Source organism: Salmo salar, chromosome 02 (genome assembly GCF_965601325.2).
Source record: "Salmo salar chromosome 02, fSalSal1, whole genome shotgun sequence".
NCBI classification, from domain to species: domain Eukaryota; kingdom Metazoa; phylum Chordata; class Actinopteri; order Salmoniformes; family Salmonidae; genus Salmo; species Salmo salar.
In genome coordinates this window covers 43,487,925-43,500,000 of record NC_138292.1, presented here as the reverse complement: position 1 = coordinate 43,500,000, position 12,076 = coordinate 43,487,925, and the positions used below count along the sequence as shown (strand labels likewise).

General features: G+C 43.6%; 1 protein-coding gene across 2 annotated transcripts in view; it reads right to left on the bottom strand.

Annotated features, from left to right (window-relative positions):
• Window positions 1-12,076, bottom strand: part of LOC106583495 (zinc finger protein 407) — a 176,074-nt gene that overhangs the window by 82,840 nt on the left and 81,158 nt on the right. For both annotated transcript variants that reach the window (XM_014167742.3, XM_014167750.3), the window contains exon 4: window positions 9,917-9,991. In XM_014167742.3, the coding sequence (XP_014023217.3) occupies window positions 9,917-9,991 (75 nt within the window). The remainder of the gene's footprint in view (window positions 1-9,916; window positions 9,992-12,076) is intronic.

The window sequence follows — 12,076 nt, the reverse complement described above, 5'->3', positions numbered from 1 at the left end:
AGTGAAGAGTCACATGCATGATGAACGTTGGGTGAAAGATCTTAACCACCGTCTCTCACTAAAGGTTAACCAGCCTGAACACAGGTGTCACATGCTCATATGTACCTCCTATGTGCCCGTGTGGGCGGACCGGTGTTGTGCCGAAAATCTCCCCCCTGCCAGAATCCCCCCCCTTCGCGGTCTTCATTGCTGCGACTTGCTTGCTAGTTGAGATTTCTGCTCTTCACTCCATTGTCAGTTTAGCCTACATTTCACTGATTAATAATTTTGGTCTGCAGTTTTCGGTTTGGTTATTTTTTTCAATATGGCGCCCTGGGCGAACACCCCTTCAGCGCCCGCCTGCACCCGGGGGCACTCCGTGCCGCCCCCGGGAAGATGCCGCCATTGGGCGGCTCCCGTACCTAAATCTGCTACTGATTTGTATTAGTCTATAAATACATCTCTTTGCCAAAATTCGTCATCTCTCCCATGTCTTATTCGACTAGTATTTTAGAAAGTGTAAGGATAATAATTCAGCCATAGTTGTTCTGAAATGTTTATTGGTTGCCAATATGTTTAATATAACACACATACATTAATTATTAATTTTGGTTGCCTATCCTGACTTGAAGTTTGTTATTTAGAAAGTATTTGACTCTGATGTGTGCCACAGAAAGTATTTGACTCTAGCCACAAAATGAAGGAAATTAGAAGGGGGGGATTCAGGCAGGGGGAGATTTTCGGCACAACACTGGCATTAAAAAAACAAACATCTTAACATCAATACAACATCAGAAAGTGATGAGAAATCCATTACTGCGCTAATAAACGAGGAAAACGTCCAAAGTTGGAGAAACTTGTAATAACTGATATTGGCAGCCGTGACTGGTTCGTGTGGGTCTGTATCTGTTTCAACGCTAATCACCTTCTCCGGGATATGTCCACGGCTCCTGCTCCTCCGTTCAGCTCGCATTAATTCAATCGCTGCTTAGCTAATTCATTGATTCATTGGTTCATTAGTGAGGCCTGGCAACATCCCTTCCTTGCAGTGACAGTCTGATGTTTCAATTGAGAAAGGCAGAAACAAGTAGCCCACATAGAGTTGCAGGGAGTCGCAGTGAGGGAGGGAACTCTGACCTGTCGTCAATTAGCCACACAATGCTAGCTCTTCCACTTGTGCTCTTGTCATAAATTAGATGGAGGCTGAGCTGAGCACATTCTCTTCTCTCGTGGTTTGAGTAATGTGACTTGTGTTCCAATGCTAGTTGATGACATCATTCCTAGACTGAAAGTTAGAGGCTTGGGAGATGGATCTGGAGGTCTGGCAGAGAGTAGCTCGACTACTGGTCTGTTCAAATGTCTATACTAGGGGGAAGGGGGAATACCTAGTCAGTTGTACAACTGAATGCATTCAACCGAAATGTGTCTTCTGCATTTAACCCAACACCTCTGAATCAGAGAGATGCGGGGGGGGATGCCTTGTTCGATGTCCACGTCATTGGCGCCCGGGGAGCAGTTGTTGTTGGGGGTTAACTGCCTTGCTCAAGGGCAGAACGGCAGATTTTTCCACCTTACCGGCCCGGGGAATAGAAACAGCGACCTTTGTGTTACTGGCCCAACGCTCTACATTGCTTCATACAAAGTGCTAGTGTGGATATTGGAACAAGGCCCATATTCATAAAGTCTCTCAGATCATGAGTGCTGATCTAGGATCAGGTCCCCCTTGTCCATGTAGTCTTATTCATTAGGATTTAAAAGGTAAACTGATCCTAGATCCACACTCCTACTCTGAGACCAGCGGTCTCATTCCACAAAGACATGCTGTTGTGACTGGGTACTAGCTGAAGACCATCACCAATACAGCTAGTTTATACCTAGACTAAACTGCTGCTGGTAGTTAGGCCAACTAGTCTGTCTGGCTGATAACAATATTCAGATGATTACGTCACCGGAAGAGTTGTTGCATATGAGGACCTCAGCTTTTCAGAACACAGCCGTGTACACAGTGGTGGAAAAAGTACCCAATTGTCATACTTGAGTAAAAGTAAAGATACCTTAATAGAAAATGACTCAAGTAAAAGTGAAAGTCACCCAGTAAAATACTACTTGAGTAAAAGTAAAAAACATATTTGGTTTTAAATATACTTAAGTGTCCAAAGTAAATGTCATTGTTAAAATATACTTAATTGTCAAAAGTAAAAGTGTAAATCATTTCAAATTCCTTATATTAAGCAAACCGGTCAGCACGATTTTCTTGTTTTTTTAATTTACGTATAACCACGGGAACAATAATTTACAAAGAAAGCATTTGTGTTTAGTGAGTCTGCCAGATCAGATGCAGTAGGGATGACCAGGGATTTTCTCTTTAAGTGTGTGAATTAGAACGTTTTCCTCTCCTGCTAAGCATTCAAAATGTAACGAGTACTTTTGGGTGTCAGGGAAAATGTATGGAGTAAAAAGTACATTATTTCCTTCAGGAATGTAGTGAAGTAAAAGTAAAAGTAATCAAAAATATAAATAGTAAAGTAAAGTACAGATACCCCAAAAAACTACTTAATTAAGTAGTACTTGAAAGTATTTTTACTTAAGTACTTTTCACCCCTGCGTGCACACACACACACACACACACACACACACACACACACACACACACACACACACATACATTTTACATTTTAGTAATTTAGCAGACGCTCTTATCCAGAGCGACTTACAGTAGTGAATGCATACATTTCATACATTTTTTCCCCCCGTACTGGTCCCCCGTGGGAATCGAACCCACAACTCTGGCGTTGCAAACACCATGCTCTACCAACTGAGCCACACGGGACACACGTCGCCAGCCTGCATCATATGCCCATGACAAGTGCATAAAACCATTCTCCAGCGATCGCACAGGCCAACCCATAAAAACTTAATGCACCTAATTTTCCAGTAATCAAACTTTTATAGACTGCAATGGCTTTTAGACTAACACATTTCTAATTATCGTTTAATTTCAACAGCAATATTAACGCGATCCCTCATTCGCCGCCGACCATTCATCCCTCATGAAATATTGAGTAGGGTAAACAGAGGCCGTGTCCACTGGCGCCTGTTCAAACAAACACACAGCAACACAAAGGTGAGCAATGGGCCACTAAGGTCTCTACTACACACCAGCCACAGGAGACTCTGACTACCACAGTGGCAGTGACTGTTGCTGCAGTTCAAAGCCTTTTAAAATGCACAAATATCTGCATTGTGCATTCAGCCTCTATGGCCGTAATATAGGATATGATTGGGTTGTGTTCATTAGGGCGCTCAACTGAAAACGTTGTAGAAAAGTGTTACTACAAAAAAACTAAAATTAGTGTTTGTATTAGACAAATCCAGGTAGTCCCTCCCTGTTTCAGTCTTCTTTCCTCCGTTTGGTGCCTAATGAACATGGCCCTGCTGTGACTGTCATATCATACTTGTTCTGATATGACAGGCCATTGTCTGTGTACAGTAAGCAGTGCAGGCCTAACCATGACACCATTAGTCTTAGGTGGTAACAACAACTCAGAGCTGATACCGAAAGGTAAGGGAGAGAGGGGGAGATGGATTCATTATTAATAGGATGGATTTATTCCAAATAATTAAGGGCCACAATATTTCCCTCTTAACCTCGTCCTCTCTCTACAGCACCGTTCTGCAGAGTAAACACACACACACACACACACACACACACACACACACGCACACGCTCTAGTGTAATTGGACCCCTGTGAGTGTGGCAGGGCTTTGGACTGTGTGGTCCACATTGCCACCATGCTGGTACCCTGCAGGACTCTTCCGCCCCCTCTGCCCCTGTCCAGCCTGCCCCGTCCCAGTCCACAGCGACCGGGCAATATGGCCGCACCGTACGGCACACTGGGAAACGGCTGTGAGCCCAGAACCTGGTGCTGCCAAGCCAGATGCCCGCTCTGCCACCCACGGCCTCTGGCACAGACAAGCTGCTTGTACCTGAGCAGCACTATAGTAGAGTGTGGTTGTGGACACACGCACATACATGTCTTTGTTGAACCATCATGCAGTATTAATACCTCATGTTAGCTAGGCTAATTCATTATTTGTTCCCTCTCTCCTTGGCGTTGTGTGTATTGTATGTGATATTGGCTTGGCTACTAGGGCTGACCCCAAAGATTTGAATAGTTAGGATTTGATCAGTTTTACTCTGATTCTACTCACATGTAGCTGATTAGAGTGGGGTAAGTTGAGCCATTTTTTACATTCAGCATCACTCCGTCAAGGGAAATATAGTATTCTTTCTAAGAAAGATATCGAGATATATTTCAGGCTGTTATGCCAGAGGCAAGAGGCCCTGAAAATAAATCAGAATTCAGGCAAACACTACAGTTTTGAAAACAAAGCTTGTCCCAAACAATCTATTGGCACAACTTACCCCGTTGTAAATTAAGCCACTGGACAGGGTAAAATCAAGCTGCCTACAAATTTCTGTACTGAATGAAATATTACCTCTATTTAAAACCATGTCCATGTTATTTCCCAAACACAATGAAACAAAATCACTTTTCTGTCTTTTATTCATTTTAAGCATCTATAAACACAGGCTTAACGCCTAAAAAAACGTTGTACTCTGTTACCTCATATCCCAGCGATAATGCCTTGTATTACACCTGGGAAGAAAACGCTTTGATTTGCCATTGGCTCAACCGTTGGCTCAATTTACCCCATGGACTTTGGCTCAACTTACCCCAAGGCAAACATTTTGTCTATATTGGCCCACACAGCTACAAGGATGCACTTTCATGCTAGGTTTAGGACCTCATATTGAAGCTTCTAGATACCCCAACTGATGTTAAGATGATCTACTTTGGTTTAGATACAAGCATCATGAAACCTGTAACACAATAAATGTGTTTTTTGGACCTAACTTGCTTACCACTTTTTCATTGTGGTTGCTTCCTTCACAGACTCCATGAAATGATGACCTCTTCCTAAATATTTGGTAAAATTATACATTTTGTGTATGGTTTCCTAGAAACAAGGGTGGCTCAACGTACCCCTTTGGCTTAACTTACCCTACTGTCCCGTTTTATCATGGAGCACGAGCCACGGGCACAAGTCTATCAACATACCAGAGTGCCAAGAAAGCCCCCAAATGTGTCTGCTGCAGAGGGACAGGACAAAGCCATAAGAGTTTTGATCAGTCATAGTGTTATTTTTTATTTTTATTTTTTTTACATATTTGCAGATTAGTTGAATCTAAAGGACAAATCTGATTAAAATAAAAAAATTGATAAAAACAAAGTATAATTAAAAAAATATATGTTTTTAAATTGTGATTCGGGGACAGCCCTATTGGCAAAATACAGTAAGTGGAGATGATGCCCTACTCAGCAAAAGTAATGGTTGTTCTCTGTCATGGTCAGTTTTTTGTTCACAATGTTATTGACCCACATTGATAGTTCTTATGAAAACCTTTTCACCGACTTTATCAGTTAAATAAATTGGACTCATTTGGCTGTCAACACGCCCATTTAATGAGTGAAGAGTGTATTAGTTCAAACTGTTTATTATTGTAAATGTGAAAATGGGGGGTAGTTTTACAATTGCCTAAAAAACATGGATACCTGAGACAGGGCAGCCATCTTTGAACACTTTGTTTTTAAATGGCTCAAAATTACGTTAAATGAAGGCGAGGTCACAGCCGTCAATCACTACAGCAGAAGTCTGCCTCATTAAATTGTTGGTTTAGGTGCATTTACATCTTTCAAACCAGCAACACACACACACACACACACACACACACCAGCATTTCTCTACACCCGCACTAACATCTACTAAACATGTGTATATCACCAATGAAATTTGATTTGACACGCACATAGACCTAGGCCTATTCCATCAAGCTATTGAATTGTAGGAATATATTTTATTATTTCTTCATTTATCTCACAAATTTCACTTTGTCAAATTGAAGGGATAGTTCACCCAAATGATAAAATGACTTATTGGTTTCCTTACCCTGTAAGCAGCCTATGGGGAAGGTAAGAAAACAAACCATGCCTTGGTTTTGTATCGCTGGCCACTGTCTTCAAATGCTAATGTTGTCGCATTTGTGGGCAAAAATCAATGCAAGTCAATATTCCTGATATTAGCATTTTTCGCACTTCAGCGAGCTACACACATTCTTTTAGACACTTGATGATGATATGGACACAAAATACACATCTTGTATTGGTTTGGAGCCACAAATGCTACACAAAAGTTAGCGTAACGTATAAAATGACAATTGCACAGAACCCCACACACCCAACCTTGGTTTAGTATATTAACAAATAGTTCAGAGCTTATTAAATCTCTCCTCAGGGACCTGCAACCATCTCATGTAATTTATATATTACCTGGCGGTGGTGTACCTCTTGGTCTTCCTCAAGTACTCCCGAGATACAGGGCGGTGTGTGTCGCTGTGACATATACATGATATATTCCAGATCTGCACACCAAACAGCAAATGGTGCCAACAAGTTTGTAGTCACAAGCTTGATGTCATCATTACGTACTGGGAATATAGGACCAAATACTAAACTTTTGACTACTTTAACAGACATAAGACTTTTGGTCCACTAAAATGGGGGGACAATGTACAAAAAGTGCTGTAATTTCTAAACAGACCCGATATGGATGAAAATACCCTCAAATTAAAGCTGACAGTCTGCACTTTAACCTCATAGTCAGTTTATCATTTCAAATCCAAAGTTCTGAAGTACAGAGCCAAAACAACTAAATGTGTCACTGTTCCAATACTTTTGGAGCTCACTGTATGACTGTCAAAAGGACAAATCCACCACAAAAAGTCTCTGGACTTTGTAGTTTGAATTGAAGAGCAGATGAAGGATAGCAAGGACCTGGAAAGATTCTGTATGGAGGAATGGTCTAATGGTCTGTGTTCTCCAATCTCATAAAACATTCTAGAAAAAGGTTCGGTGCCAATATCCTCTCAAGGGGAGGGTGGCGGAGTAAACACGGGTGTCAGGTATTTTGACCACTTTCTTTTTTAGGCTTTTTTTGTTGTTGTACTTGTTAAACTATATTTACAAGATAATAGAATTGTTCCCCAAAATGCTGTGTATAAAATATATATAGGTAACTGACAAAATAAAGGAAACACTAATATCAAGTGACTTAATGGGGGTTGCGCTGCCATAACAGCGTCAGTGCACCTTGGCATTGATTCTACAAGTGTCTGGAACTCTATTAGAGGAATGCTACACCATTCTTCCACCAGAAATTCCACCATTTGGTGTTTTGTTGATGGTGGTGAAAAACTGGTCTCAGGCGCCGCTCCAGAATCTACCATAAGTGTTCAATTGGGTTGAGATCTGGCGACTGAGACACACACTTTAAACCCCCAATGCTCCTTTCAGACCCCTTTTTCAAAGTCACTGAGATCTCATCTTCTAGCCATTTTTATACATGACCCTGAGCATGATGGGATGTTAATTGCTTAATTAACTCAGGAACCACAGTAACCCTCAGTTACTCAAGTGTTTCCATTATTTTGGCAGTTACCTATAGCTCAGTATTTGCATTATCTATTTAATAGTCTTTTTTGCTCATCTTTATCAAGGGTGCCAATAATTATAGACCCACTGTATATTCACACGTAAATAGACACATGTACAGCCAGAAGTACGCAGACCTCCAAACTACCCACAGTGCCTTACAGTGAAGAATAGTGGTGAATGAAACCGTGACCCAGATGTTCTCACTCTCACACACACACACACACACACACACACACACACACACACACACACACACAGATCCACTGCCCATCCCATTTCTCCCACCCAAAATAACCTGTTTTTCCAGAGCCCAGACAAACCAAGCAAACTGGAGCTGGGCACTGCGGCTAGTCAGGTCTCACCCCTCCTCCTCCTCCTCTTCTCTTCCTTTGACTAACAGATCTCCCCAGTGTTCTAAAAATACCAGGTGAATAGGGCTGTGGAGATGGTGATGAAACAGCCTCTCTGACACTGTCCTGCTGCAATCCATCTCTCCCCTGCCTCCCCCTGCCTGCCAGGCAGCATATGTTTGCAATTGGCTCCCCCACTCCCGCCAGCCCCCGGTCCCTTCCCCTACCTCCCTCCTGGTCCCCAGTTACCACTCCAGTCCCCTCTCCCCTCACGTCACCAGCTACCCCTCCAGTCTCCAAGTCTGGGCTTTTCAAACCGGTGCAGTTATCAATCATTGGGCAGCACTGTCATCATACGTTCGCCATATTTTTCCCCTTTTCATCTCTCTCTCTCTCTCTCTCTCTCTCTCTCTCTCTCTCTCTCTCTCTCTCTCTCTCTCTCTCTCTCTCTCTCTCTCTCTCTCTCTCTCTCTCTCTCTCTCTCTCTCTCTCTCTCTCTCTCTCTCTCTCTCTCTCTCTCTCTCTCTCTCTCTCTCTCTCTCTCTCTCTCTCTCTCTCTCTCTCTCTCTCTCTCAAATTTGTTCCACTTAATAAGCCCTCCCCAATGACCTTGTGCTAATTAAGCACTGCTGTGTTGGAAATATGATGGTTAATTAATGATGAGATAAATTCTGTCTCCAGGACTGTCAGAAAAATGATGACACAGTGTTTTACAGGTTTAAATAGAACAAACCTCATGGCCTCTCGCTGTGTGTGTGTGTGTGTGTTTAATAGAGAAAAGCAAGAGAAAATAATGGTACAACACCAATATCTGTATGCATACATGCACTTGCCTCGCTCACGTGCACATACGTGCATACGTTTGTGTGTGTATGTTTGCGTGTGATGTAATGGTGTTGTATGGCACTGCGGTATGTTTTATGGGGCAGCAGTGTGACTCTAGTTGCTATCGGTAGAGACACACTCTGAGGTAAACGCTGTCAGATAACACACAGACCACAAGGCCACTCCATTCATGCCTGCCGCTGGCGTGTGAGCGGGTGCGTTTGCGCACATGCGCGCGCGTTTGCGGGCGTGCTCTCGCCGACCTTTGCTGTAATGTTGCCCTCTAATACCGAGCCAAGGGCACAGAGGTCTGTCATTCAGACACAATACACGGACCAGCCCCACTGTGATTTCACTCACGTTACCAACCAGCATCCTCAAACTACGTAAAACAAAGAAAAAGCCAAGCGGACAAAAATATGTGGCAATTCATCTTGATATAACATCTATGTGGTACAAACATTTCCGCCCTGGACAGTTTTGTTTCGCCTTAGTTTGTCACGTGCTCTTTACGAGAATAAGGCAGACAAGTGAAATAGTTGTGGGATATGAGACTCTCTCTTCCAACTCTCCCAACTAATCCCAACGAGCAGCTGCCAGTCTGAATCCAGTCAATAATGAGTGTGTATTTACAGGGCAGCATACGGCGCGCCTACTTTGCTAATATCTCAAGCCACTTGTCATATCTAATACGACATATTGTCAAAAGTATCAATTTGAAAGGCGGTTTTCAAATGACGCCCAATTTATTTATTTTTTTAAGAAGACGTCTGGTTTCTCTTAGCGGGTCTGTTTGACAGGTTGAGGGGTGTTTAACGTCTCATTCTCGCATGCCACCGGGACTTCGCAACTTCGTCTTCATCACACAACGAGGACTGACAGCCGGGCCGCGTCGCTGACAGACAGGGGCACACCGGGAAAGTTTTACACGCAACATCATGGAGAGAGATGGAGACATCACATCTTCCCAATCATACAGAGAGAGGGAGAGAAGAAAGAGGGAGGAGAGAGAGGGAGGAACAGATTGACAAAGAGGGTGTGATAGAAATACTGGAGAGAGAAAGAGGGGTTCAAGGGGGGAGGGACAGAGAGAGAGCAAGGGAGGGAGAGCGAGAGAGAGAGAGAGAGAGAGAGAGAGAGAGAGAGAGAGAGAGAGAGAGAGAAATACAGAGAGAGACAAAGCGAGGCAAAAGTAATCAGTCTTACCTCTCTTTGGGCTGGCCCAGTCCATGTTTCCCTAACAGGTGAGTGCTCAGGTGCTTCTTCATCACAAAGGCCCACCTGGTCAGAGAGAGAACACAGGGGGCAAAGGGTTAACAAAGAGGGCCTCTTTACCACAGTCAATGAAAGGGTGAACCGGGGAGCGGACAGAGCGGACAGAGATTTAATTTTTTTACAATAAATGGCCAGGATTAGGGTTGTAAATCTTTCCAGAAATTCCCTGCCTTTCCAGAAATCCTGGTTGGAGGATTCCATATTTCCTGTTTATTCCTTCCTGATTCTGGGAATCGTCCAACTGGGATTTCGGGAAAAGTTTGCAACTGTAGTCAGGACAAAGCCACTAGGATGCAGCAGGTTAACTAAGGCAATGGGTTTAACCCGTGTTCATAAGGCCACACTGTAAAAAAAATATATATATTCAAACGCTTCGCAATGGAAAAAGAAAATGTGCTTTCTTATTGGTCTGGTAGTAACTCCCTGTTTTGTTCCCGTTGAGTGCCTACTGAACAGGACCTTGGATATCCTGTCATTACAGTGGTTCAACATCAAATAGAGTGTGTAGAGAGTGTATCTACAGTGACACGGACTCATACCCCCTCGAACGCACACTCACACAGACAGAAACGCACAATATCACACACAGGGAAATATTTGGGACGTCATTTCAAGACTCCGCCACAATGTCCTGACCATGTTCAAAGCCCTGAGTTTGTTCCATTCCCTAAACAGTTTGTGAAGCCCTAATGGTGGGATGACAGGCCTAACTAGTCAGGGATCAGCCTCGTTTCATCCTCTGGCCATTGAATTCACCAGTAATCAGATCCTATTACAGTGTTCTTGCTGACAGACAACGACCACATCTAAGACGACATTACTGAGGAACAAGAAAGAAGTAAAGAGAGAGAGAGAATGAAAGAAAGAAAAAGAAAGAGTTGAGCCAGCGGCTGTGTGGTTTGGAGTGTTACTGCAGACACCGGTCTTCACTGTGGACTCCTGGACTTTCTCTCTTTTTATCTCTCTCGCTCTCTCACTTTCGGTCCCCCCCCCGGCTTGTTTGTTTCTCGTTCTCTCAAAAAGTCTCTCTCCATCTGCCTCTCTGACTTCCACTCTCTTTATTGGTAATTTTGTTGTAAAGAGCGTATAGCCTAATCATTTCACCGTTCATTCATATCACAATGGCATCTTCCCCCCACTACTGGACACACACACGCACGCGCACACACGCGTCCTTCTGCTCTCCTACCATCGCCCCAGAGCCACATCCATCATCACCCCCCCCCCCCCCCCGAGGGCAGCCCATGCTAACTAACACCCCATATAAATATTCAAACAGGCTCCGCTGTTTTGTTTTGTTATCATCATTCTCTCCCTCCTCTTTTTTTCCTCTCTAGCTCCATCTCTCCATCCATCCATCCAGAATGGTGCCTGGGAGTAACTAAACCACCCTCCTCTCCACCGAAGGAGAATGACAAGATCAAACACAGGGGAGGGAGACACTCTGGGTGACTGGAGGCAGTGGCAGTGGCACAGCACTCACTGACTGACTGACTGCTTCAACTAGCTATAAATAAACAAACACGCTAATTAAGTTAGCATTTTCTAGCTTTTTCTAGGTTGTTTAAGTCACTGCCGCATGGGGGGGGGGGGGGGGGGGGGGGGGAGAGAGCTTGCAAACATTTCTGTTAATTATGGATTACAGCTGTCCTTCATAAACCTAATTACAGAGTGCTGAAAGGCAATGGGGGCGATTTGCATATGTGGATGAAAGACATGAAGACATGCAAAAATATGATTTTAATTAGCATTCTTTGATAGCGAGGGTTACAAATCAAACTGGCATGTTGTGAGATTTGCATCGCTCACTCTGATGATTATCTCTTCCACTGGCTTATTCTGAGCATGGCAGCGAACACTGATGGCATGACTGGCAAGGCCTGATGGAGGCACCTGGCAATGGCCTGCTAAAGTGAGACGACAGACACAAACGCGCATGCACACACACACGAACACACACACACACACACATAGAAAGTCACAGACAAGCTTGCGTATACGCGCCGCACAAATGGCAGGTTCAAATGAAGGGCAAGGCTAAGTGGTAAAACAGTAAAACCATTTGTTGAAACAGGTTTCTAATCCACTGTT